The 27,831-nt window shown below is 38.4% G+C and overlaps 1 protein-coding gene across 1 annotated transcript in view; it reads left to right on the top strand.

Annotated features, from left to right (window-relative positions):
- Positions 1–27,831, top strand: part of EYA1 (EYA transcriptional coactivator and phosphatase 1) — a 163,541-nt gene that overhangs the window by 86,662 nt on the left and 49,048 nt on the right. Inside the window, exons 11-13 of the mRNA XM_037803271.1 lie at positions 3,981–4,120; positions 5,398–5,481; positions 27,220–27,309. Coding sequence (XP_037659199.1) covers positions 3,981–4,120; positions 5,398–5,481; positions 27,220–27,309 — 314 coding nt within the window. The remainder of the gene's footprint in view (positions 1–3,980; positions 4,121–5,397; positions 5,482–27,219; positions 27,310–27,831) is intronic.

The following is a 27,831-nucleotide window of genomic DNA, read 5'->3' as shown; positions in this document are numbered from 1 at the left end:
GATATTCAGGTCAGATCAGCACTTGTACAGATAATACCAACCAGTGAAATAAGAGACAATGGGTGAAAGTGGTACACTGCTACTCGGTGTAGTCCACCAACTGGCTGCCTGTCCACCAACTGTCTATTACTGGTCGATGATGAGACAAGAGATTTGCTTCAGAATGTACATCAACTGCATCCCTAAGTACATTGTTTACTTTAGCTGAATTTTTTTCTCAGCAAGACCTTTTGATAAAGGAAGTATCATGTAGATTCATATCCTGATGCAAACACCTTATGCTTATCACAGATTAGCACTTTGAATATCACTGATATAGAGAAAACCAACGTTTAAGCTTTCGACAGGGAAGAGGTCTCCAAGGAGATGGGAAAGAGAAAAGTGAGTGGTAGGATGAGAAGCAGAAGAAAGGAGAGTCAGGACAGTCCAGAGTGTACATGGGTTAAAGGAGGGAAGGGTCAGTGGTGTCAAATGCCACAGAGAGGTCAAGTGAGACTGAGGATTAAAAAATAATTACTGGATTTGGCTAGTACAGGGTTATCAGTAACATGATAGCAGTTTTACCTCCTGCTTGCTCCTGTACCTTCTGCTATCTCATTTTTGTCCCAGCAACCTACCTCCTAATTACTTCTTGAATCTATCTTACATCCTTGCCAGCTCCTCCAAAGACCATTTTGACTAAATCTTTAGACTAAATCTAAAGTCCTCTTTAATTCAGGTCCCATTTTACCTTATCTCTTGGCCTGCCTGAACTATTTATCAGTCTTTCCCTGGCACACTCATTCCTCTGCAGTACACTGACCTTGTTTTCTTCCTCCCACCCTACTCATTTTATCTACACCCCTTTCTTTAATTGCGTTATATATTGCATCAGTTTCCAAGCTGCAGCCCAGCCCACATTTTTTTCCTGAGCTTTACAGGAGTCTAACAACCTGCTAGACATCTTTATTTGGATGCCTCCAGTGTCTTCAAGTTCCATATGTCTGAAACTGAACCTGTAATCTCAACTCTCTCTTTCCTGTCATCCCATTCTTCTTCCTAAATCCCTGATACTATGGTCCACCAGTTGCCAAGCCACTGACATGGTCGTCATCCCTGACTTCCTTCCTCTCTGTCCCTTATCCAATTAGTTATTGATTTCACCTCCCAACAACATCTGCCACTTTCTCTGTTCACATTTCCTGAGACCAAGTCACCAATGTCCCTCACCTGGATTACTGAATCGTCCTCCTGGCTAGTCTCTGTCTCAGTGTTCACTTGTCTCTAGGACCCTCACCACACTGGAACTAGAGTCATCTGTTTAATATGTAAATCAACTATATCCCCTTGTTGAATTCTTTGTCCGCCACTCCAGCCTCCTCTTGGCACTTCTTTCATAGATTCGGGATACGATTTTTTTTCTTAGTTCTGAAACATGCCATGCTCTCTGTCTCTACACCTTCACACACGCTGATCCTCCTGTGTGGAAACCATTTACTGACCTCTTCATTGACTAGTTTGTCTTCCATTTTCAGGAAGCATCTTTAACCCTCTAAATCTGAGTTATGTGGTCTTTCTATGTGGTCTCCTAGCATTCTACATCCCTTATGTCAGAACCCTTTCCACATTGTTTTGTAATCTCTCATTTTGTCCATGAGTCAGTGACTTCTGAACATTAAGCTCCACAGAGGCAGGACCCATATCTGTTGGGTACGTTAACATATTTCAGGCACCTAGTACAGAGCCCAGCATAATGCGAATGTCCAATCAATGTTTGTGAAATGAAATGAATCTGCTTCAGAGTTCTTCCAAATCCATTAGCTCATGGGGGTAGAGCTGAACATTTAGAGAGGGTTTTAATGAAACATGAGATTCATGTGGATTAGAAGATAAAATTACCTGTTGTTCCCAATTGTTTTGCACTTATAGGAGGAAGGAAAAGTTAGTCAGGAAAGCTGGTTAGGAGAATAGAAGCATTAATTCCACCTCATAGAACAAAGATGAAGAGATTTTAAACCAGTTTGCATCATTTTGATTAATCTCGTCTTCCTTCTAATAAATCAATGCCTATAAGGTTTATATATATAAACTTTTAATATCTAAAGGTGTCAGATTGTCTACTTTTAATTTTACCCCCTCCTCACCTGACAATGCAAAAATTTTAGGTAGCGTGATTGAAAAGGCTTCCCATTTATTTTGCCCATTGAATTTGTTTTCTTTTGGGGGAGGTTCACAGAAGTGAGTAATTGATGAATTTTCTAGTTCCAAAAGTACTGAGATGGGATATATTATAAAAGATCCAATTGGGTTTTTAAAGCAGGGATAAAGAAGAAAGCACCTAGAAATAAAGGAATGGGAAATCAGTAGGAAGGAAGCTAGGCTAAGAAAGCCTAGGTAAGATACCCTACTTTGAGGAGAAAATTAACTCTAAACCGCCTGGAAGCAAAGACAAAAGTAATGTGATAAGATACATTGCTTGCGGGAGTGAGTTTTAGCACTAAAATGCTAAGAGGAATTTATTGCATGGTTTTCATTTAAAGAATACTGAAAAACAACATAGACAAAGTATTTAATAGCAACTCTTCAACAAATAAAAGAGGAAAAAATAGTCATTACATGGAATTTTTTTACATAATAAAAGCTAAAACATAATTTTAGCTTACATTTCTGTGAATACTTTATTTTGGTTAAGGAAATATAATTCAGATACCATTGCATTGTAGGAAAAAAAAGACTAGAGAAAACAGATACGGGTTGGTACCTCCATTTACTATTTAATCTTTGCAAAAATATTTAACTATACCGTGCCTTGGTTTCCTAGTGAATTAGAAGTAAAAATGCCATATTGTTTGGGTTATTAGAACAGTTAAATCAGACAACTTATAGAAAATCATCCGAGCATCCCAGTTCTTGAACGTTGTGGTGGTTTATCTCCAGTCATTAGGAGAAGATACATGTGTAGCTTTCTGGTGATCTTAAACATTTGAGAGCCATTTTTGGCATGCCTTTCAGTTTCTTCTCAAATACAAACTTCCAAAAGCTGGAAGAGCTCACAATTCAAGATAAACTTTTCAGGCAAGTACCTAAAGTGCAGGTCAAATTAGATGCCAGTTGTGAGTGTGGCACACAATGTATAGTGAATGCTCCATTTTGAAACTGTTAAAAAGGTTGACGTGTTCTGTCTCAGATGGTGGTATCCAGGTTCTGCATGGAGATACAGATTGCAGAATATTTAAAGAAAAAGAAGGCTAAGACTTTTTTTTTTTCCAAAAACAAACAAAAAAAAAAAAACCAAAAAGCAAAAACAAAAAACCTTGAATCCTCTTAACTACTTAAAAATATATGCATTCGGAGCCCCTAATTCTCCTAAAATGCAGATGAGGGATTCTTGGTTTGAAATACCTTGAGAAGAGGATGGTGAAATCATTTGCCTCTGCAGTAAAAGAATTTTAATGTAGATTTAGAGAATGCTTAATTTCTACCAGCCAGCACTGGTAGAAATTAAGGGTGACATGGAGATTTTTTTTTTTTTAATTTCAAAGAAAAATCTGCCTCATGTCTCAGTTTTCCCTGCCCCAGTGCTGATTTTTCTTTTCATCTCTTTCCACGAAGCAGGAGCCGCGTGGCAAATGTGCGAATCTCTCAAGAAGGCCAGGCACCGTTTGTGGAGTGAAAGAACGAAGTGGATGTGGGGGGGGAGATGGGGCAGGGGAGAATTGTCTCATCCCTGAGAACCACAAGGCAAATTCCAGGCAACTTAGTACAACCTGTCATCTCCCACCCCCAATTAAATTTTTGTTGTTCCTGATCACACTCTCTTTCAAAACAAATGTTTGTATCAGATAAAGCTCATAAATTACTAACCAGTGCAGGTAAAAGGTAACGTAGAATTTAAGCAGAATGAAAAGTGCTGTACTCTTCAAACTTCCCTCTGAATTAAAACAGGTTAATCTTGGCACCTGGTCACCTGAAAGGTGAAAGTTCTTCCTCTGTTTCTACAGAGTACAGTACAATCCACAGTCCATCAACACCCATTAAAGATACCGATTCCGAACGTCTGCGTCGAGGTTCAGATGGGAAATCACGTGGACGGGGCCGAAGAAACAATAATCCTTCACCTCCACCAGATTCCGATCTTGAGGTGCGCCATTGCCAACACCCAAGTAAATAACAAGGTGTCTTAGTAGCTAAGTGGTAGTTCTATATACCTGGTATGTAAACTGCAGTGACCAGGGCATCCACATTCTTTTGTTACTGCTTTCTCTGCCATATTAATTACATGGCAAAGCATTTTTCTATTTTTCTTTAAGAGAATATAGTAAGTTACATAATTCTGCTTGGGAAAAAAATCTCTTGTACTGTTCTAAGTACCATTTCAATCAAGTACATTAAATAAAAATACTTAATAAAGGTCACTTTGGAATTAAAGGCACATTTGCATATATCAAGAAAGGAAAACCTGAAGTGTTCTAAACTGTACCTTATGAGACATGTTTTGGTGGATTTCAGAAGCAGAAGGGATTAAATAAGACCTTAAAGAGTGGTAGATTTCATAGCCTTGAATCCACTGCAATTAAATATCTCCTTTTTGCCAAAGTGAAATCTGATGGTGGAAAGTGTGATTATTTTGGCCAAAAAGGTGATTTTTTTTCCCCCAGCAGAATCTGTGTGTATGAGCATGTACTGGTCTGAGTAGGAACAAGGGAAGGAAGAAAACAGGCTTGGGAGGCTCTCTGTGTGTCTCAAAGATCTTTTTAAAATGTCTTCTTTCAAGTCCAATTCTAAACAGACCAAGAGTGTGTCTAGGAACATGTGTGATGTGTTTGCTTAATTTATTGAATGTCTATATTCTGAGGACTTTATAAAACCTTGGCAAGAACAACGTTCTCCCCATCCATTTGATAACAGCCCCATGGGTAATTTAAGGGATGGATGATGTAAAGTTTTAGTTTTTAATGTGTACTTTTTAAATACTTAGCTTGATAAGAATAAAACGTGTGATTAGTTATTTTGACACTTTTTAATGAACAGAGGTCAGAGATGAAAGATAAATAGAATGCTTTTTAATTCATTGCCCCCTCACCACCTTTTTTATTTTTAATTTTTTTATTTTTTATTTCTTCAGAACTAAGACTGAGATTTTGCTACAGAAGTGTGAAGGACCAGATTATTATCTCTTTCCTAGATTTATATTGATGCTGCTAATATAATTATCCTCTTCTACCTCATCTGAAGCTGCATTGGGATAAAAACGGAAAGAGGCTCTTTAAAACAAGTGTACTTTTTTTAAAAAGTAAATAATTTAGATTTTTCCATTTGTCTTTCATTTCAAGGCTACCTTTTTGTGTTGAAGTTAACTGAAATAACAGGTTTCTCAACCAACAGAAAGACAACATTGATTTGGTTGTGTCTTTGCAGAGGGTGTTCATCTGGGACTTGGACGAGACAATCATTGTTTTCCATTCCTTGCTTACTGGGTCCTACGCCAACAGATATGGGAGGGTGAGTACCAGCAGGTTTCAGTTTTTAGTTTCTTTAGAGGAAATATGCCTAGATATGATATTTTTTAATTCAAATGGGATTTAGCTTTAAAATATCAAAAGGAAAATAACCTCATTTATTGATATAATCAAATAATATGTAATGCAAAAACATGTAAAAGACCAAAAGAAGAAATTATTTTTAGGTCCTTGAAAATGAGATAAATTGTATGCAACTAAATTCATTCTTATGTCAGACCTTAAGTAAAAGTGATGGAATGCTATTCTAGAATGAAAAAGCAAAATGTAAAAGTGACATAGAAAAATGTTTGGTGTTGCATTTTTTAATTGCCCTGTCCTTTTAGTTCTTTTATTCCCCCCAGACACATTCAATGAAGCAAATATTTCACTTGCTGTTGTCTTCAGTGATTAGCAGTGTTGATATTTGATTTGCAAAGCACTTGTTATAAATGACTTTATACATCTCTTTGCTATCAGGTCTAAATTTATTTGAATAGTAGGCAGTGTTGGGCCTTTGAATGGCAATAGGACCATTAAGTCAACATTAAGAGTTGTTACAATATTTTCTTGGTGTTGTAGGTGAATAATCACAGACCACCTGCCATGAGTAAAATTTCAGTTTTGTTGTGATGCATTTGGGTTTCCTAAAACCTTGGAAATTCTTTATTCTTTTTTGTATACTGCGTGGTGATTTTACAAACTTTTCCCACACAAAGATCATGTATTATTTAAAGTGCCTATAGGAAATTTCTGAGATTATCTTGTGAATGTGATATTTCCAGTTTGTTTAATCTTTAAAGAAATAGCATTGCCAGTCTTAGGTCTAGGAACTTATTGGTTTGGAGCCTTAGGAACTGTATTGTGCATTTTGGTGATTCTTGGTGTTAAACTTAAGACCCATAAAATGTGCATGCTCTCATTACACATTTGATTAGGTACTCATTCTTTCAATAAATATTTATTTCAACAATTATATATTGAATGCCTGCTATGTTGGTGCATTCTGAAAGTGAAAGTGAGGGAATTATCAGTTCAACTTCATCATCTGGCCATTCCCCTCCTAACCCTAAAAACACACCTAATCAATAAAAGCTGGAAAAATGCCTACATGGGTATTTGTAAGAGTAAGGACATTCCAAAATTTGAATTTCAGTTCAGAGATAACATATCTGTAAAACACAGTATGTTACATTTTATTGTGAATGGGAAGTATAAGCAGAAATTGAGATGCAAATTATAGAAAATAAGGCCACAGAATCTATCATTCAAAGAAAGTCTCTACTATGTGACTAGCACAGAGTAAGGATTCAGTGAATACTGGCAATGTTGTTCTTTGAATTATTATTTCTATTAGTACTATCACCACCCCTATTTGTATAACTATTTTAAAAACTACTTGAAGATTGGTATTTGAAATATAAGTGTATCCATTAGTAGGAAGAATCTCGCAGAAGATCTTAATTCTGAGCCATTGTAATGTCCCCATGACTAACTTCTAAGGAAGAAATCTCACTCCTGGAACTCCCATAGAAGTGATGGAAACAGCTGGCACTTAGAAAACCAGCATTTGAAAACCATCCAGAAAGGCTTAAGTCTTTAAAACTCCCACCAAGGACTAGAAATTCATTAGATTCAGGTGAATCCAAATTGATGCTAAGGGAATTGTCTTGATCAGTACCTTGTTAGTCATTGACAGGGGCCAGCTTAGAGTTACCTGGTGGACATCTCATGACCCACTGACCTTGTGTCAATCTTTGGCCATCAATTATTGGGTTACACTCAGGAATTCACACCTAACCTCTAGACCCCTGGCTTTTTACATTTCTTCATTTTGCATTCTCAATTTCTATACAAAATAATCTCTAAACAGTATATTATGACTACAGCTATGAAGCATTTTCTTTTTGTATTTTTTGTGTCTTTTAAATTCAAAAAAAATTAAATTTAAAATTTTTCATTTTTTTTAAAAATTACTTTTTTAATGTCAATCATTAATATTTGAGTCTCCATCAAATAGTTTTTGTTTCTTTAGTTTTCTCATACTAAGGTATATGATCAAGTTTTATCTCATATAATTTCCAGTAGCCAATTTCTAAAAGCCAAATTTATATATCCTTTAAAGTGTGAGTGATTTGAGATATTTAAATGTAAGCTCTTCATTTATAAATTGATGGAAAGCAGTTCCCAGGATTATTTCAAGTGCAAGCCTCAGAAAAATGTGTTTATAGTTGGGTATTTGGATAATTGCTTTTCAGGCAAAAAAAAAAAAAAAAAAAAAAAAAAAAGATTTTGGAAAAAAAAAGATTTGGAAAAATAGAACCATAATTAGAACTATGCATATGGACCAAGATTGGATTTGGTGATATATGTGTCTATGTGTGTGTCTGTGTCTGTATCTTTGTAACAAGCACAAATTTTTTTTCTTCAATTTTATTGAGATATGTTCACACACCACATAAATCATCCAAAGTATACAGTCACTGACTCACAGTATCATCATAAAGTTGTGCATACATCCCCATGATCAATTTTACTCCAGATCAACATTACTCTGGAACAGAAATAAGAATAAAAAATAAAATTCAAATCCTCCCAAGTGGAACTTTTGACTTGGAAAAGTAATCTATAGTTCACAAGCATTATATATTTTAGTATCTTGCTTTAGAAAAAAATTATTTTGACTTCTTTCACATTAGACTAGGAAATGAATTTGCTAGCTGCCTACCATGTGCCAATCCCTATTATGGTAACTGCTTTGCACACCTGTTTAACTCATTTAAACACTATAACAATACACCAAAACAGGTACTATTATTCCCATTTTACAGATGATAGAAGTTGAGATCTGAGAAGTTATGTAGTTTTCCCAGGTCACACAGTGGTAGTATTTAAACTGAGGTCTACGTTGCTCTAAAACTCATGCACTTGCCCCTGCTCTTCATGCTTCTTCATGGAGCATCTAAATCAGTGCCATACATTTAACCTGGGCATCTGCTTGTCCCAGGACCTCTTCTACAGATAGGGTCCCTGGTGGGGTGAGGGCAGCCAAGATCCCTGCTCTCACAGAACTTCCAGGATGGTAGTGGAGACACAGAATGAGCAAACAGTGTGATGTGATTTGAGAATGTTCATGAAGGACATGGAGGAGAAAGCAGCTTCAGAAAGTGTGGGGAAGGTCTTCCTGAGGAGGACTTTGAACCTGATGTCTGAGTGAATAGAAGAGGCCAGTCATGTGATGATCTAGACAGTGTTCTATGCAGAGAAAACAGCGCAGAAGCAGAAAATAGTTTGATGTTTCAGGGACAAAGAGGCAGATGTGGCAGAATTTAGTGATGGAGATTGAGAGTCAAAAGAGACATGTTAGGGTCAGGCAACTCAGCAGGTGAACTCACTGCCCTTCCCCCTACAGTGGATGTGACTCCCAGGGGTGTAAATCTCTGTGGCAGTGCAGGACATGACTCCTGAGGATGACTCTGGACCCAGCATCGTGGAATTGAGAACATCTTCTTGACCAAAAGGGGGAAGCAAAATGAAACAAAAGAAAGTTTCAGTGGCTGAGAGATTCCAAATGGAGTCGAGAAGTCACTCTGGTGGACACTCTTATGCACTATATAGATAACATTTTTTAAGTTTTAATGTATTGGAATAACTAGAAGTAAATACCTGAAACTATCAAACTGCAACCCAGTAGCCTTGACTCTTGAAGACAATTGTACAGCTATGTAGCTTACAATGGGTGAGAGTGTGATTGTGAAAACCTTGTGGATCATATTCCCTTTATCCAGTGTATGGATGGATGAGTAGAAAAATGGGGACAAAAAACTAAATAAAAAATAGGGTGGGTGGGAGGAAATAACTTGGTTGTTCTTTTTTACTTTTATTTTTTATTATTATTTTTACTTTTTCTGGTGTAAGGAAAATGTTCGAAAAATAGACTGGGGTGATGAATGGACAACTATATGATGATGCACATCATATAGTTGATTGTACACCGTGAATGATTGTTTGGTATGTGAGTATATCTCAGTAAACCTGAATTTTAAATTAAAAAAAAAAAATAAGCCCTACCTTATACGGTACTTGTTAGAATAAAGTGGGATTGTTGGTATAAAAAAAAAAAAAAAAAAAGAGGCAGGGTTAGGGAAAGAGGGCAGAATACAAAGAGCCAGCTATTGTCAGGAGAGTTAACTTCATTTCCTAAGTGCCATAGACATCATTGTGGACTTCAAGGGAGGAAATAACAAGATCTGATTTAGATATTTGGATTACATTAGCTGCATGTGAACTATCAATTGGAGGGGCACAAGAGTGGAAGCAAGAGTGTTCCAGTTTGTTAATGCTGCCAGAATGTAAAATACCAGAAACAGACTGGCTTTTATAAAGGGGGTTTATAAAGTCTTAAAGCCATAATGTCCAAGCTAAGTCATCAACAACAGGGTACCTTCGCTGAAGGATGGCCAATGCTGTCCGGAAAACCTCTGTTAGCTGGGAAGGCACGTGGCTGGCGTCTGCTTGCTCCCAAGTTGCATTTCAAAATGGCGTTCTCCAAAATGTCAATGTCAGCTTCCAAAGGCTGGCCATCTTCAAAATGTGTATCTCAGCTGCAGCTAGCTTTGAGCTCCTTCTGTCTGAGCTTTTATAGGGCTCCAGTGAACTAATCAAGACCCACACTGAATGGGCGGGGCCACACCTCCATGGAAATTATCTGATCAGAGTTATCACCTATAATTGGGTGGATCACATCTCCATGGAAACATCCAATCAAAAGGTCACACCCTAATCAAAAAGATTAATCAATCTGCCCCCACAAAATTGCATCAAAGAACATAGTTTTTTTCTGGGGAACATGTTGTATACAAAGCAACACAGGGAGTTAGGTAGGAGGTTTTGGCAGTGATCTGATGAGCTAGCAGTGGAGATGGAGAGAACTGATTGGATACTGGATTAAACTGAAGGTAGAGCCAATAGGAATTGGAAATGATTTGAATGGAATGGCAAGTAATAAAAGGGAAGGATGACTTCCAGGTTTTTGTCCTGAGCAACTGGGAGAGTGGTCATATGTTTACTAAGAAAGGGAAGAACTAATTTGGATAGAAAATTGAACATTTGGCTTTGGACAAGTTCAAGGTATCTATTAGACATCCACTTGGACCAGACAGAGGGCATTTGAAAGGTGAGGCTGGGGAACCATGGGAGTGGTCAGGGCTGGAGCCATTAGATTTAGAGTTGTTGGTGCACAGCTCATTAGACACACTTAGCTTTACTTTTCCCTAAACATTTATTGACCACATTCTCTGTGCTTATGCTAGGTTGAATTTGGTACCCCAAGAGAAACATGTTCTTAATCCATTTTACCCATTTTAAATAGGACCATTTGAAGATGTCAGTTTTAGTTAAGGTTGGCCAACTAAATCAGTATGGGTCTTAATTCTGTTATTGGAGGCCTTATAGAAAAAGCCATAGAGAGAAAGCCACCAGGGAGGAATAGAAGCTGGAATTCAGTGGAACCCAGAAGAGAAAGGAGAAGATGTTGCATGCACATTGTTGTGTGACAGAAAAGCCCAAGAACCCAAGGATCACCAGCAGCGAGCCCCAGAAAGCCACAGTCTTCAGGGAGAAAGCATCTCCTTACTGATGCCTCAATTTTGGACTTCTAGCCTCAAAACCGAGAGCCAATAAATCCCTGTGTTTAAGCCAACCAATTTTGTGGTGTTCGTGATCACAGCCAGCAAACTAATACAGTGCGGGACACTGTGACCGTCTTGAGGCCTCATTGCTTGGAGACATCTGTACCTGGCAGGGTGGCCTCTGAAGATGCATAGTTAGGGATGTTGAAGGTGACCTGAAGCATGCAAGGAAGTTTACTTAATGTTCTCCTCTTTAGAAAACTTTAGAGTTGAACAGAATTTGCCCCCAAATCTGATGATCATGACTTGTAAAAATGTTTGGTTCAAGAAGGTTCCTTCCAAACAATAAGAATAATCAGAGCATCTGACATCCTTTTCATTCCCCGACACTGAGGAGAGAGGTCTTAAAGAGGTTCAATTGCAAACTTTCTTTTCTGGAGCACAGATTTATGGCGTTCCTGGCCATTGTGCATGTGGCTGTGCCTTACTCTACATGCATATAAAGAAATGAATGCTGGACAATGTGATAGCTGTTCTGTTTCTATGGGAACTAGATACTTGAGAAGTAGCTTAGTCACAGTAGCTTAGGCAACTCAATGAGTAGGCCATTCTGTAAGGGGATACCGGATCTGGTTGATATAATGCAAAATTAGGGCATGTTACAGCAATGTGTACAAAAAAAAAAGTTTGACAATGTCCCACCTTCCATGTAATCCTAGCTGTGGGAAGAAGGCATGTTGGGTGTTATAAAGAAGTGTTGTTTTATAACAAAAGTGATGGGAACAAAAAGAGGGTGCTGGGTACAGTACAGCCTTGGCTAGAGAGGAGGAAAAAAACAACATCTTAGAGGGAAAATGAAGTCCATGGGGTTACTATAAATTAGGATGTTTTAATAATATCTGGCCAAGTCGTTTTTCTTTAATGAATTTTTAAAAGTTACCTTTAAACTAAATCTAAATTTCCCAATTTTACTGAACAAATTTAGTCTTGATTTTTTTTCTTCAATAATCTCTTTAAAACAGACAATAAAATCCAACTGTGAATCTCAAAGTACATGTCCCAAACTTAAATTGTGCTGATCACAAGCATCGTTTTCTTTTGTGGGAGAACTCCCCAAGTTATCTATGCCCAATGTCTTGATACTTTATTTTTATTGTCACATAACACCTGTATCTCTTAAGGTTGTATGATAGAATGGATTATAAGTGTCCTGTGCACACTCGTCACATGGAGTTCTCCCCTCTCGTGGATGCTGGTAGTCAGGCTGTTGTCTTCATCAGATTTTAGAGGATCTGGTTACTTAAGCAGAATGATTTCTCTTGTGGAATCTCAGGACCAGGAGTCGGCAAACTTTTTCTATAAAGAGAGCTCAGTCTCCGTGAACCATATCTCCATCACAACTGCTCAGCTCTGCCGTCACAGTGCAAAAGCAGCCATAGAAAATATGTAAACAGATAAGCACAGCTGTGATCCAGTAAAACTTTATTGATAGTTTACCACATTTTGAATTTCATGTAATTTTCCTGTGTTGTGAAATTCTTCTGATTTTTAAAACTCTAGACCAAGGGTTGGCAAACTGTGGTCCATAGGTCAAATCTGGCTCATGGCCTGCTTTTGAAGGGCCTTTGAGCTAAGGAAGTTCTCATATTTTTAAGGGTTATATATATAAAAAATAAATAAAACAGAGAAGAATGTTTGTCAGAGACTGTGTGTAGTCTGCAAAACCCAATATGTTTATTGTCTGTCCTTTTACAGAATTTTGCTGACTCCTTCTCTACATCATGCATGCTCTGAATATTGTATTGATAAATTTTACTCCTGTCTTCAGAGCACCAGGACAGTAAATGACAGCAGCACTGTGGCAGACTAGACTATAAACTTAGTGCAGGTGTCATATGTATGATTTTGGGCACTTATGGGGCACAGACAGCCTAGGAAATCATTCGTGTAGGTGGTACTACTCTGACAAATAGACATACAACGTAATAACATAATGTCTGAAACACAATGGAAATTTAGTTCTTTCTCATTTAACGGTCGAGAGTGCATATTCCAGGTTGCTTGGTTTGGGGATTTGGTTTGCAAGCTTTGGTGGTGTGGGTAATGATGGTGCCATCTTCACCATGTAGCTTCCTAGGCTTTGTTGTCGTTGTCATCAGCATTCCAGCCCAGAGAGAGCAAAACGGGGAAACACGAGCGGGGGGCTTTCTGGGCCATGCTCAGAGCGGCATGTACCACTTTGATGCCTGTGCTGCTGGCTAGAGCTCAGCGGTGGGCACAGTGCAAGGGAGGCTACAGCCTTGCTGTGTGCGCAGGAGGAAAGAGAGATTGGATTTTGGCGGACAGACAGCTACAAGTCAAGTATTTGACAAATGAGTGAAACTCAAAGCCCAGTTTCAAGTACCCAAAACTAGGTGTTAGGTGTGCTCAAGAGTGATGAGTGGCCAATGCAACCAGGGAGGGTGTCTCCTTGATTTCATTTTCTTCCTTGTATATCAATGCCAAGTTTGAGCCAAATGGTGAAATAATTTATGGTTGTAAATATAAGTTTTGGATACTGTGGAATGACAGAGAATCTAAACTCTCTAAATAAATCAACAAAACACATATTTTGACTATCAGAGGAATTTCCAGGTGAAAGAGTTTTCTATATCCCTTTTCTTTGCCCTTATTCTCGCAGTTGCTCTCTTCCCCTTCCTCCAGCCTGGAAGTAATATGGGACTGAAGTGTATGCTTTTGTTATGTTATTGAATAAAATCTTATTTTTTCTTATAAATGTAGAAGGGAATGCAGTGAACAGTCATAAATCATCTGCTCCGCAGTCACCGCACTGGCCTACCCCTGCCAGGTTCCAAGCTCCCTTACTCTTTGGCCTTCGGGAAAGCACCTCCTATGTCTGAGTCTCACTTGGTCTGTATTAATCTTTCCATCTATAGAGTACAAGCGATCGCACAGATGTTGGGAGAACGTTGTAAAGCACCTAGAGAAGTACTCATAGGTGCTCCGTAAGTAAGTGCACTTAAGGCTTACTGTCTTTGTTCGCGAGGGCTGGTGTAACAAAGGACCACAGACTGGTTTCCTCACTGTTCTGGAGGCTAGAAGTCCAAAATCAAGATGTCTGCAGGGCCAGGCTTCCCCTGAACCTGAAAGATTCTGGCAGTGGCTGCTGGTGATCCATTTCTGCCCTGTCACGTGGCCATCTCTCTCTCTCTCTCTCTCTCTCTCTGACTCTGATCTAATTTGACCTCATCTTAACTAATAACATCTTCAAGGATCCTGTTTACAAGTACGTTCACATTCTCAGGACCAGGGGTTAGGAGTTGACAACATGTCTTTTTGGGGAACACAATTAAATCCATAACATTTACTCTGGGAGTTCAGAAGAAGGAAAGGGCAATAGCTGTGTATTTTGTGGCTTGAGGTAGTAGGGAGTGATGGAAGCAAGGCATAGCAGCCAGAGAAATTTTATGGAAAAACTGGATATCTATAAAGTATATTTGGAGACTCAGACTTGCAGAAGAATAGCAGAAAATGTTTTGTAATGGTAATAAAAATACTGTACCTTTGCTCAGTGTTTTTACAGTTTATACTGCCATCTCACGCTTATTATCCCATTCGTTCGTTCTTTTTACCAGTGAGGAAGCTGTGGCTCAGAAAAATTAAATGACTCACCCAATGAAATGCATCTATTAACTGGCAGAGCCAGGAATGTAATCTAGTCTTCTGATTAGTCCATTGCCCTTTAAGGAGGAGGGTTGCAGAGAACACTGAGTGCCAGGATTTTGTGCTAAGGGCACCAGGATGCAATAGCAATATTAAAACAGTGGAGTGACATGATGGAAGTGTACAATTTAGAAAATTAATCGGATGGTAAAGAAGATTATTATGGTCATCCTGTTATGATATAATAAAGGCTTAAGAAATTGGCTGTAAGACTAGAAAGGAAAGAGATAGGAGAGTGGTTACAAATGAAATCTCGATGGGATTTTTGATTGGGTTTAGCCGGTTAGCCTTTTCCTCGGCACCACGTGGGGCCCTACTTGTTGGGGCCAATTGGCCAGGTCCCCTCTGGCTTTGTTCTTCGTCCTCCCTCTTTGTACCTTTTCTTGGCAGTTGTCCCGTGTTTGGGATTCACGGGTTTTCTCTACAATCAAAATTAATCTTTGGAGTAGTGAAGTTCTTTTTCTTACTCTCCAATTTGGTATCATTTTCATGATGTTGAAAGGAAGTCTCTTAAGTAAGGAGAAAATTAAAGCAGCCAAGTGTCACATATCTAATCAGTAAAAATGACCAGATTAGCCCCACCACAACTTTGGATTTTTATTATTTAATTTTTTTAATCATCCGGGCAGTCGTTCAACCATGATTTATTTTTCACGTGCATACAATCTCTTGTGATAATCTGGATTGTTTCTTAATTGGCATTAGAACTATGTCCAACCTCCCAAACTTGACATTTTGTACCAGCTGTTCAATGATAGGGCCTTATAAACTTGCAATACTTGGTGGTATTGCTAACTTTAAACTGGTAGAAAGACTCCAATGAAAACCTTGGTTCTTATAAGTTGTGCGTTTCATTTGCCATAGCACTTTTAGTAATATTTTTTGAAGAAATAATATTTTAGCATATGTTTTTTTCTTTTCTCAGATAAGGGAGCTAATTGTGAAGCTTATCCTTAATCCTTTCCTTGTGAGTGGCTAGCATGAGGCCTTGAATATAAACCTCTCATGCACTCAGAGTGCCCGTTCCTGTTTTTCAGCTTCTTTTTCCCCAAAACAAAAGATCCTGAATGGGGAGATTTTTTAAATGACACTTGGGCCCTGTTTGTGGCTGTAATATTAGCATTCTAAATAAGGAATTGTTTAAGGGTTCCACGCCTGTTATTTTTTTCTTTCATTTGATTGATACCGCCCAGAGATTTGGACTTGAGTTGAACATACTTTACAAGATTTTCACGTTGAGTTACAAATCCCAGTAAACCTGCTTGCATTGTTAGCATCACACCTCATGGGGCCATGGCATCTCTCAGTAATTAGCTTTCCAGTGGAAGCTTAGATGGCCAAGTCGGATGAGTGCAGGTAGAATTTAGGAAACGTCACTGTTATTCCACAAACTCAAAATGTGAGAACCACATCCCTTTTGAAATCATTGAACCATCTTTTTTTAGATTTTTCTAGCAAAAGATTAATGATTTCAATAGCAATTTTTAAAAACATGATATATTCCACTTTGTGAACCAAAATAGAACCAAAGCATGATATATTCTACATTTGAACCAAATACTGGAAGTTTGAATAGATTTTGATCTTGTAGATGTAGTGACATACATATTACAAGAGTAGAGATGAGAGACATTTATCATATATTGAAAATGTGCTTATAAATTGAAAACTAGTAATAGGATAATAATTAAAAAGCAAGCACAATTCACTTTTTTTGTTTTGTTTTCAGTAAGATAAAACCCCCAACACCATAGATACTTTGAAGATCCCATTTACAAGTTCAGAATGCTGTAGCTGTGCAAAATTGGAACAGTGATCTAAGTATTAAAATATTTCTTAACTCTCTCAACTTTAAGAATTTATTAGCTGGACAAATTTATATTATCTTAAGTTTTTGCTTTAGTTTACATTAAGTTTTCTGCATTTCAGTTTAGAAAAGATGGTAAAAGAAAAGGAATAAAAGGGTAAAATGTGCAAGGGTATGTAAATGAAAACCAGACCTATATTAAAAATAAGAACAATTTTTTTCAATGGTTTACTAGTATATGTAAGCAATAAGGAGAAATTGCTGCTTCATTAATATTTTGGTGCTATTTTTATTTGCTTTTATAGTAAAACTGAAATTACTTGTAGTCATGATTTTGGACTCCCCAAATCTAGTGTGATATTTGCCATTTGTGGCATTGTCAAATCAAAACTGAAAATCTTGGGATGTAGCTTTTAAAATAGTTACATAAGGGTAGAGGTATTTTCTTGGTTAGACGAATGGTTAGCTTTAATGTTTCTAGAGAAAGGACAAAGGTATTTTGTTTTTATACTCAAAAAAACATTCTAGATCACATTCTAAAATCCCAAAAAGAGATAAATAAGTTTTCCTGAAGCCTTCCATTTATTTTGAGGATCAGAAAATCATGGACACTCTGAGCCAGAAGTAGAATTTTTGAGAGAGTAAATAGGTTAAGAAATCATTTCTGAGGGAGCCTCAATTCTGTGGGGTGTTCATGTTTGCTACTAAAAGATTAAATTGCCATTTGAAGCTAGGAAGAGAAGTGTTATATTTTTTCCTTGGCTCTTTGTGATTGTTTTGCTCAGCAGATAACCTGACCGTGCTCTAGCAGGCTGAACTGTGGGACTTTATGAGACTCAGTGTGGTCCTTCCCTTCATTTCATGAGAATCATGTGTTTAAAAGGTGGCGGGCAGGCAAGGGGCTTCAAGAATGAGAACTGGCAGAATGATTCCTCCCCACTGATAAAAGACCAGAGGGAAGCAGAATTAAGAAAGAGAGAAATGTGTCTCTAAGTGAATTGTGGTATTCTGTAGCCTCTATAATGACAGAGTGTTGCAAACTGTGTCTGGCCGTAGTCAGATGGGGTTGGTTTGCCCTGCAGGGAGAGGGATAGTCTATTGCAAGGAGACCTCAGTGATACCAAGAAGATGTGAAAAGGCCGTGACTTAGTTGGCTACAGACAGAGCTTAGAGAGTAAATGGTGTCTTGCTGTCAAGGGGACAGAGTTGCTGAATTTGCATGAAAATGTATGTCTGCTTACACAGCGCTATCAGTGAACTATAATGTGTAATGTGGGGCTGCTTTCTGCTGTACTTTCCAATCCTCTCTCCTGGTTTTGCTCTGGCTGAGGTCACTAAGCAACACTGTGACATGATTGCCTTCAGCTGTGCAGTTGGAAAAATGAGATTATGCCTCTTTTCTCTCAATGTTTGTAAGTCACCTTCATTTAAATTGCTAGAACATACAAAGGTATAATTCCCGATGAGGTTCAAGTTGGGGATCAGGGCATACTACCGTTAAAACAGTTTTCTCAGTGCTAATTTAAAACATAGTAAGATCAAGTATCGTAAACAAATACTGGAATTAGCAGTGCAGACATAACTACATGTCAACATAAATGGATGGCCAAACAATTTGGGCAGCCTGAACTTCAACCTGATCACCAGAATAAATCAAAAGTTGTGTAGGAAGGTCCCCACTGCACTGTGTTCCTCAGGGACTTGGAGGATTTCATGGTGGTTTCCCTCTGGGAAAGAACCCGTCTAATATCGTGTGTTTTCTCCATGTTAGTACTACCTAAAATGTAAGACCTCCTGCAAAAAATTTGTCAGAATAGGAATAGTAGGTGGTATTTAGTACCTTACCTTCAGCATATGGTGGTTTAGTTCAGAGTATAATCATTAAAATTATCCATGAAATAATCCATAAAGGCGTACCACCAAGTGGTACTCCTTCTCATGTTGCACACACAAAACCACCCATGTTATATGGGCTCCGGAACCCAAGACACATGCTCAGCTCACACCCCTTTCCTGCCTGAGTTGCCATTTGTTTTCTGGCCCGACATGGAGTCATTCGGAAGGCCAGTCTTTAAGAATTTATTGGAAACATACATAGTAGTGTAGTAGGTGTCTACCATCATTTCTGCCTTCAGGGAGCTTATAAATTACTAAAGGAAGCTGTTGTTAGGAGATGAGTGAATTTTCAACAGCATCCTTCACTGGAATAAAACTGCTCTGATCAGATGCCACTCTAACTCTGTGAAGAATGAACCGCAGAATCGCTAAAGGAATGGTAATACTAAGAGAGAACAAGTTACTTTGTATTATTCACAACAGGCAGTAAAATGTCAAATCATTACACTAGCAGTTGCAAATCAGATAAAAACCCTGTTTTCTTTTCCCTTCTTCCTCTGACGGATATGCTGGAGCCATACAACTAAAAAGTAAGTGCCAGAGGCCCTAAATGAGATGCTTCTAGAGTTACTGTTATTCTTAAATTACACTGGGATTTCTCCTTTGCAGCTGATGAACGTTGCAATGCGACCCTGCTATTCCTAAACACGTGAAGCATAGGTACTATGGCTTCAATTATATATGTAGGCATTCCTCTGGGTTCCTAGGAAAGACCATCCCATATTATAAAAATAAGTAGACTTTGGATGATTGTATGGTATATGAATAAATCTTAATTTTAAAAAAAGTGAAAAAAAAAAGTAGAGTTAATGCAGCCAAAGCAGTGTCTGACACATTCCTGTGCAGAAATAAATGAAAATCACCAAATGAGAACAAAGAAAGGCTATTTTTTCAGAGCTTGCTGAAGCAAAGGGGTCAGCCACCATCACTTGTGTTTGGCAGAGAATCAAAGGCAGGCAGGAGTGGGAAAGCTTTTATAGTGGGGGAAAAGGGAGGACTTCAGGGGTGCCCTGATTGGAGGCTGTGAGCCTGGGGAAGCTGGAAGTGGGCTAACTGGAAATGGGGCATCTTAGGTGATTCCTTAGGGAAGCACCTTTGGCTTTCTCCACTTCGTCCTAAATTAGAAGCAGGGGCAAAGATTAGGGAATTTTCTGTTTATTGATGAAGTACTGATAATTTTGGGCCAATTGGTACAGAAGTTGTGGTTTGGCTCTCTGGGCTGTTTGCCACAGGTAATGGGTCAGAGTTCTATTTTGTAAATGGCCTGACTGTTGTCCATTTGTACGGTCATCCTCTCATCTGTATTATCTTTTCATTAACACAGTGAATTCCAGTTTATCAGCTGAAGGGTCTAGTCAGTGAACAACTGGGATTAATCTACTAGGTGTGCTTGATGCTTTATAGGTAGCTGACTTGAAGGGTAGATCCAACTGTCCTACTTGAAGCTTGGCTCTAGCCTTCTGCATTTTCTCGATAGGCAGTTTTCTGCTGTCCGAATAAACTGGACTCACTGTAGTTGTAATAGTAGCGATAGTAGAAATAATAACTACTCTAACAACAGTAATAGCAGCAGCAGCTTAGGATTTACCAGGTACTATGTTCAGAAATTTAAATATATTACCAAATTTCATCTTTAAAACAAATTTGTTTTATTCTCATTTTACTGATGAGAGGCCTGAGGCCCACAGCTAGTAAATGGCAAAGTTAGAATTCAAATCCAGACTGTGTGACTGCAAAGCCTGTGGTCGACTCCATATGAGAGTGTATGTTCCCACGTTCTTCTAACCTGTCTGCTAGAGCTCTTTGCAAGTTATAAGCATAATTATTTTTGAAGAAATTCATTTAATTTCTGTGACATGTAGCACAAGAGTGCCCTGGCTAATGCCTTGTGTGGGAAATGGATATTAGAGACTTAGCTCAATTAAAAAATGAGCAGGATGGCTTTGTCTAAGCTGTATATACAAGGCAGTTCCGTTACTTCTCATCCTAAGAGAGTCCTAGACTCAGGTGTGGTAGCAAATGGCATAGTCCTGCAGGAACAACAGTATTTTCATCTGGTGATTGAACTTGGTAAAGTCAAATTTCTGAATTGCTCCAGACTTTGCTTACTAAGAAGTGCATTTTTAGTGACCCTGAAAGTTTACCAGATGCCCTAGCTCATCTGAGAAGCACAGGAGAGCAACAAGAAGCCATGTCAGAATCCTCACCTGCCCCAGGACTGACCCACATGCATAACAGGCATCCCTTTCTTTTATTTTCTTAAAACCAGGTTTTATGTACGTTACCACAATAAATATTTTAAAAGAAATAAAAATGGCTCATACGTTTTCAGCATGTGAGTGTAGGACTGACAGCTGCCAGTCCCTTCAGAGGTTGCATTTCATAGCCTTTCAGTCTAGATTTTTTCTTACTTTTTCAATATTTTCATCACATGAAGATGTAGAATGATAGCAGTGATCGGGTCAGAAAAAAAAAATCAAGAAACAGTAAAGGGACAACAGTGGGCCAGGGATTAGGAGTTGAGTGAGGGATGATGACGACTTTAGTCTCTGTGGACAGTTCTATGTTCTAGATCTTGGGGCAATGAGATAATAAGAGATCACTTGACGATGGAGAGGATGAAGGCAAATGATTGTTTTAGGCCTGGCTCTATTGAGAAGTGGCAGATTTCACTGTTGTTTAATTTTTCTACATAAAGTTATTTTCATTTCAGTAGAAATAATTCATCCTTAAGTGCAGAAAACAGCCAGGTGTAGCCTAGCATTACAACAAGTTCCTTCACTTTCCTTTCATGTCTATAAGCAAACATTTTTAATTTAGTATTGTTTTAAAATAATTTAGGAGTACAGTTAAATTTCATTCAATTCTGGGGGGAAGGTTGTTGGTGTTTGTTGTGTTTGGTTTGGGTGAGAAAGAGCTGAGAAAAAGTCTCCACTAGTAGGGTTTCCTGTGCATACGAGCTGCAGTAAACCCACACTATTCACGGAACAAGAAAAGTCATAAAACATTTTGTTATATTTTCTCTTTTTTTGAGCCACTGCACTGTACTATTTGCTTTTCACTAGGGAACTAAATTGCAGCTCACATAGGAGTATATTTTGCAAACTATTGAACCATACACCACTACTGAGTTTAAAACGTAAATAATTGTATGCTGATCTTATGCTAATTTTATCCACCTCATTAAATAGAAAAGTAAGGCTTGGGATGTAGCTATTTGAAGAGTCAGCTGCTCTTAAATCAGGTAAATAACATTTACTAATGAACTTGTTTAATACTGTCTTATTTAGATAGAATGATTTTAGGATTCAAGTTTCAGAATGATTTTAGGGCTCAACTCTAGTACATTTTTTTCCCTAGCTTAGGTAACTAGGAATTATTTTATTGACACAGAACACTGATAACTAACTAAAGATAAAATTGTGTATTTTACTTTGTATTCATTGGGAATTATTTGAAATACACTGCATTTATTGCTTTTCATTCATGTATTCCTTCACGACTTTGGGAAAGCCCATGTGCCAGACATTGTGCTAAGCATCAAGGACATACAGTTGAGCCTCTGTCCTCAAGAGGCTTAAACTAGAACACTCAGAGCTGTGGTACCCAATGGGCTGCTGAGCCCAGAGGGAAAGAATCTAGAAGGGGTGCTTCAAGGAGGAGGAAACATTGAACTAATGAATGTCGCAGAGAAGTGAGATGCTGCAAGCAGAAATGTGGGATGTAAGAGAGCATGGTTGGTCAGAGACCACAATACAATCTCTTCCCTCACTGTTTGTTAGGTAAAGTCATAGCAAATGCTGAATTAGCAAATACTGAACCATCACCCCTAGGGGGAATAGAGGGTTAAGTGCCTGAGAGCCTCCAGCTATAGCATTTTTGTCCATTGATCAATATATAACTCTGTCTCATGTATGTTTATGTTTAAAGACACCTTAATATGTATTGATTCATTAACGTGAAACTAGTGGCTAACAGCTCCGTAACTCCTGCATGAATGCAGCTGCTCCCACATGAATGCAGCTGCTCCCACACATGCATTTTTTCCTTAAGGTGCATCATAGTCTTCCTGGGCTTTGGAACACTAGACAGCACTTCAGCACTACACTTGGGGCCATTTTAAATAGTGAAATCACCATCTAAAAAAAATGCAGATGACATTGCACTAAATAAACCACAAGAAGGACCCTTGTGTACAGTAGGAGAGCTGAAACAAGAAGGCAGAGCATTGCCTTGTTCAACTTCATCTGGGAATGAGCAACTCACATTTTTTGCCACTCTGTGCATGTCCAAGACTGACCAGAAAAATACCACAAGTATTGGTTACAAATAAATTTTAGCAAGTAGGCAAATTCACAAATTTAGAATCTGCGAATAATGAGGTTCGACTCTATAGGCCACCTGTGAAGACAGACCCTTTACCCACATTTTCTTTAAGGTTCTTTAGGTGAAGGAGCACCCATTACAGCCATTTTGATTTATATCAGGCTTTTGAGAAGGGATTCCATGATCAAAAAAGTAGTTGGAAACACCATAAATAGATCACATGTTGGGGAGATAGGCACTTATGGGCCTTTTGTACTTGATGTAGTGTTTGGATTTTCCCTAAAAGATGAGAGGATAGAATGGGGATAGCAAGGCCCTCAGCGGAAAGCCCAGGCAGGAGAGAATTACAGATATCTGCAGAAGAGACAATGTGACTGGAATAAATCAGTGGTAATGAAGATTTAAAGAAGGTATGGTTTCCAGGTCCAAGTAGTTTAGTAATTGACTTGGTGTGGGGAGTAAGAAGAGGCTATTTAGGAAGAGGTCCAGGTTTTGGGTTGATAGGGTGCCCATCTCCTAACTAAGGAAAACATGAATCTAACTTGCGGCACATTGAGTTTCAGATGATCAGTGGGACTTCCAGGTAGAAATGATCAATAAGTAATTGATCATTAGGCCGATAGTTAAGATCTGGGTCACAGATCTAATAGAGGGAAGGGGGGTGGTGATTGAAGCCATGAGCGAGTTGGGGTCTGCAAGGCAGTCTGAAAGGGTGAGGAATGGACAAGAACAGTCCTAAGGACCAACATCATTGAAGGAGTATGTAACGGACAGTCAGATTGTAGGGAGAAATTTAAAAGAAATATTTATGATGTCATAGATACCAGGGAAGGAGGAATGTTAAAAACAGAGAGAACAGCAACTGTGTCAAATGTCACAGAGGGGTCAAGTTCAGAAAAGAAACGAAACGTTTGGCCACAGGGTTTTATTCAAAATGAGATGTTATTTGTAAGTGGGGGCAAAGCTCTAAATAGTTTTTCAGAAGTGGTATTAAAAAAAAATGGTGTTTTAAAGGCAACCACCTCATAACAGCAGTTCTGGAATTTGTTATAGCAAAGCACACACAAAAAAGTAAGATTAAGCCAAAGACATGGTGATTTCAAGGTCTCAGTTTCGGTCGAGAAATGTGTTTTTTTCTTTCTTCCTCTGAATATGCCAAAATAAGCCTTCAAGCTAAGACTTTATTAACTTTCAATGTTAGCTTTTGTCATGTTTGACTTAGACATGTTTGAAAATTTTTTAAAGCAGTAAGAGATTGTTGTAACAGCACAGAAAAATAAAATCTAAGCTTGATAATCAGAAGAACTCCAGTTGCTGAATGAGTAAGCAAATCTGTAAACATGGACATCTGCCTGCCCTTCTGCTCTTTTCCTCTTTGGTAAAATCCTAAGGGGTAGGTGGCTTTGTAGTCTGCCAGCTCTGTCACCACAAGCAAATCATAACACCTCTGGAATTCAGTTTTCCTATCTCTAAAATCAAAGAGTAGGTGTCATCTGAAGCACTGCTTTTCAAACTGTAGATCCCAACACATTAGTGGGTTATGAAATGGAGAATATCAGGGTGTGCCCTACCCAGCAAGGAATGTCTTATTTTGCAAAATTTATATTTCAGCTCTGTGTATGGGGGTGGGAGTGGAGGTGGGGGTGGGGGCAAAGAGAGAGAAAGAAACAGAGTACTTGGTCATGATGTAAAATGAACTTTTTACTGTGGATTGTGGTTTAAAAATGTTTGAGAAACACTGCTGTAGACCAGAATCCCTTCCTATTCTAAAATCCTCTCCTTTTAGTTAACTGTCAAACAGTCCTTTTGATGTAGTAAATATTTCATAACAATTCTCTGGAGCGGCAGGTATAATTACTGTTAAGGAATGGCAGCAAATAACAGAAGAGAATAACATTAAAAGGTAAATAAGGCCAACATCTGTGTTGTATTTGACCACAAGACTGAACAAGCCTTTAAAATTTATTAGTACTCCAACAAGAAAGTCACTCCTGTAATTTATGAAGAAAAGGTAAAGTGTGCTATATTTTCACAAACAATAGAGTTCTTTTAATGGTCACATAAATAAACAACCATATAAAGAAGACATAATAATTTTTCAAAAGTAGCAATGCCATGGCACATAAATTCCAGAATAGGCAATTAAATCAATGTGGTGATTCTCTTCCTCCTTGCCACATAAAAAGATTCATGGACATAGTTATGAGACAAGTCCCTGTATTTTTATTGGCCTGAACTAGAGGGAGTAAACACCTTAGTCAGGTGTTTTGTTTTAGAAACAGCTGTTTGAACTTCCCCTACTGGTTAATTCCACCCTAGGGTATATTGAGCATTTTCTTTTCCCAGCCTGCTCACTGATATTTACAGTCCTCGTGTGAGAGCAATTTCCTATAAAACCAAGATTGGATGAGTTCATTTCTCTTTTTTTCATTTGTAAACTGTTTCAGTTCTACAACCTAAGAAATTTCATAAATTTTAGATGGTATTAATAAAGAACCATTTAAGGATGCTAAATTGTTTGAATCATCACACAGGAAATTAGAATTGTTTTCACTTATCCCTCGGGTGCAGCTCACGGCCCCTCATTTGGCCATGAGCCGCTGTGAACGTGCCTCCTCTGCTTCCTTGTTTCCTCCCTGCCCTCTCTCGAACCACCTCGTGTTTGTTGTGCTCCTTTGCCAGCCTAACACTCCGACCCCCGGCGACACCGTGTGCTCGGCCGCCTTCCCGCTGTCAGCCCGCCCTGGCCGGGAAGCCCAGGCTGGAGGTGTTGGCGCCGCCTCCCTGGCCGCCGCTGATTGGCCCATGGGAGGCAAGTCTCCGCCCCCATCCTGCCGTCCCGCGGCTCTGCCTTCTTCCGGCCTTGAGTCCTAGGTGGGGAGAGCCATGGCGTACAAACACGTGTGATTGTGCCAAACTGAGAGACCAGAAATTTTTTGTTATTCTCTTTGAGAATAATGTGCTTGCCGCGAGCCATCTGATTTATCAGATGAGAAAACCGAGATTCAAAAAGGTAAATAAGGAGAGCAGAGTGGGAAAGCAAGTGTAGGCGGTCGGAGCCCAGGGCTCTTGATCGCTAGCGGAGAGGGCGCTACTCGAGGGCTCCATAGACTTCAGATGAATGGAGAGAAGGGAGTGAGACGCAGGCAAGGCTTGAGATTTGGAATGAAGATAGTTCGTTCTGAAGACAGTACAGAACGTGTACTTTCTTATGTTGGGCATTCCTGGGTAGTAAGACTCTTAACTTTGCTGGACTCTATGTTCTTTACCATAACATAAGATTCAGGTACTGGTGATCTGCAGAGCACACCTTGACCAGGTGAGTTGTCTACATGAAGGCTTAATTTCTCTAGTTATAATAATTTCCTTGGTTAAAATGATGATTCAGGTAGATTCTGTACCTATTCCACAGGTTTGCTGTGATAATAAAATTGTGTATTAGAAATTATTGTTTTTTGGAAAAATTTTAAATGCTGTACATATCAAAGTTGGTATTCGATGTCAATAAAATATTCAGAAATTCATTTTACATCCTTGTATACTCACTATGGAAATTTTTTCCTTCTTCGCTAATGATGCAGGATTTCCAACCATGAACTGTGTTGTTTCCTGAATTTGATATGTTGCTAAGATAGTAACATCCTAAAGACTGCCAAAATCTGTATATCCCCCTAAGTTCATGTCAGTTCCAGCAGATGTCATCATATATGGGCTGTGGGACAGATTGCTCACCACTGGTGTCAAAGGCTTTGAAGCACAGGGTAGAAACCAGTAGCTCTTTCACTATTTAATGACAAGAAAGTGTCACTTGAATGTTAGTCAGATCCCTGAGCTGGAGAGAGAGTCGGGGGGTCCTAGTGGCCAGATTTATACTCAAAATTTGAAGGCCCTCTAAATATAGGTAAAGAGAGTTATCATCTGGAGTAAAATTACTGTTTACTACTCTTCTGAAATTATATTGTGTTTATTTTCTGGTAATTGTGGCAATGCATTTAGACACTCTTTATGGATTGTGGGATAATATAAACAATGGTTTCTTGATTTGCTTGCTCCTGAGACAGGCTGGCAAAGCTAAATTTCCTCTATTTTATATGACCAAGTAACATTTTTAAGGCAACAAGTTATTTCTTCATTATGGAAAGTACAAACAACTTTGGGTGCACATGGCTTTTTAAATAAAATAAGTTGCTAAAGTTTGCACACAGAATAAAACATGCACATTGAACAGAGCTGGAGTCCAAGTCTCTCAATATATCTCTTGCTTTCAGCCATTCCTGAAACTGGCTCTCTCTTAAGGTGAATCTGTGTTTTGGGTAACCTGAAGTATATATGTCTTGACTTTATAAAATTCTTCTTTTAGGATCCACCCACTTCAGTTTCCCTTGGACTGCGAATGGAAGAAATGATTTTCAATTTGGCAGACACACATCTATTTTTTAATGACTTAGAAGTAAGTAATACTTGTTTTATACATGCTTCTTTTGTATTTGTTTCATGATGCATGTTTGAATATAGGTGATCAGTTTTTAAAAAACAATGGAATATTATTTATTAAAATATAATTGGAATAATGAGATAAAGGAATTAGTGATGATATAATAATGTATTTTGTCTTCATAGTATTTCTCTGTTTTGTTTTACTCTGGCTGTTGTGTTTCAAAAGTAGAGTGTACTTAACCATTGATAAGGATTAGAATTTGACATCAAGAATATTAAATATTAAATTTATTGATTATCAGATGCTACAGATTTCTCAGGTACATAATCCCTGTCAAGAAATCATGACTCTTGCATATGCTGTTGTGTCAGACTCATATAAGATTAGATTGAATGCTTTTCTTTCTGACTGGTCCAATGGGTTAGATGCCATTTTAGTCAGGTCTCTGCTGTTTGGGTGCCAGGATTTCTTATGTAAAATTCCTGATTATTTGTCCATTGGGACTGGACGGGGTGGGGAGGGTGGTGTAAGATG

This window comes from Choloepus didactylus, chromosome 14, assembly GCF_015220235.1.
Source record: "Choloepus didactylus isolate mChoDid1 chromosome 14, mChoDid1.pri, whole genome shotgun sequence".
NCBI classification, from domain to species: domain Eukaryota; kingdom Metazoa; phylum Chordata; class Mammalia; order Pilosa; family Megalonychidae; genus Choloepus; species Choloepus didactylus.
The sequence above is the reverse complement of the archived record's forward strand: the minus strand, read 5'-3'. Positions and strand labels throughout refer to the sequence as shown.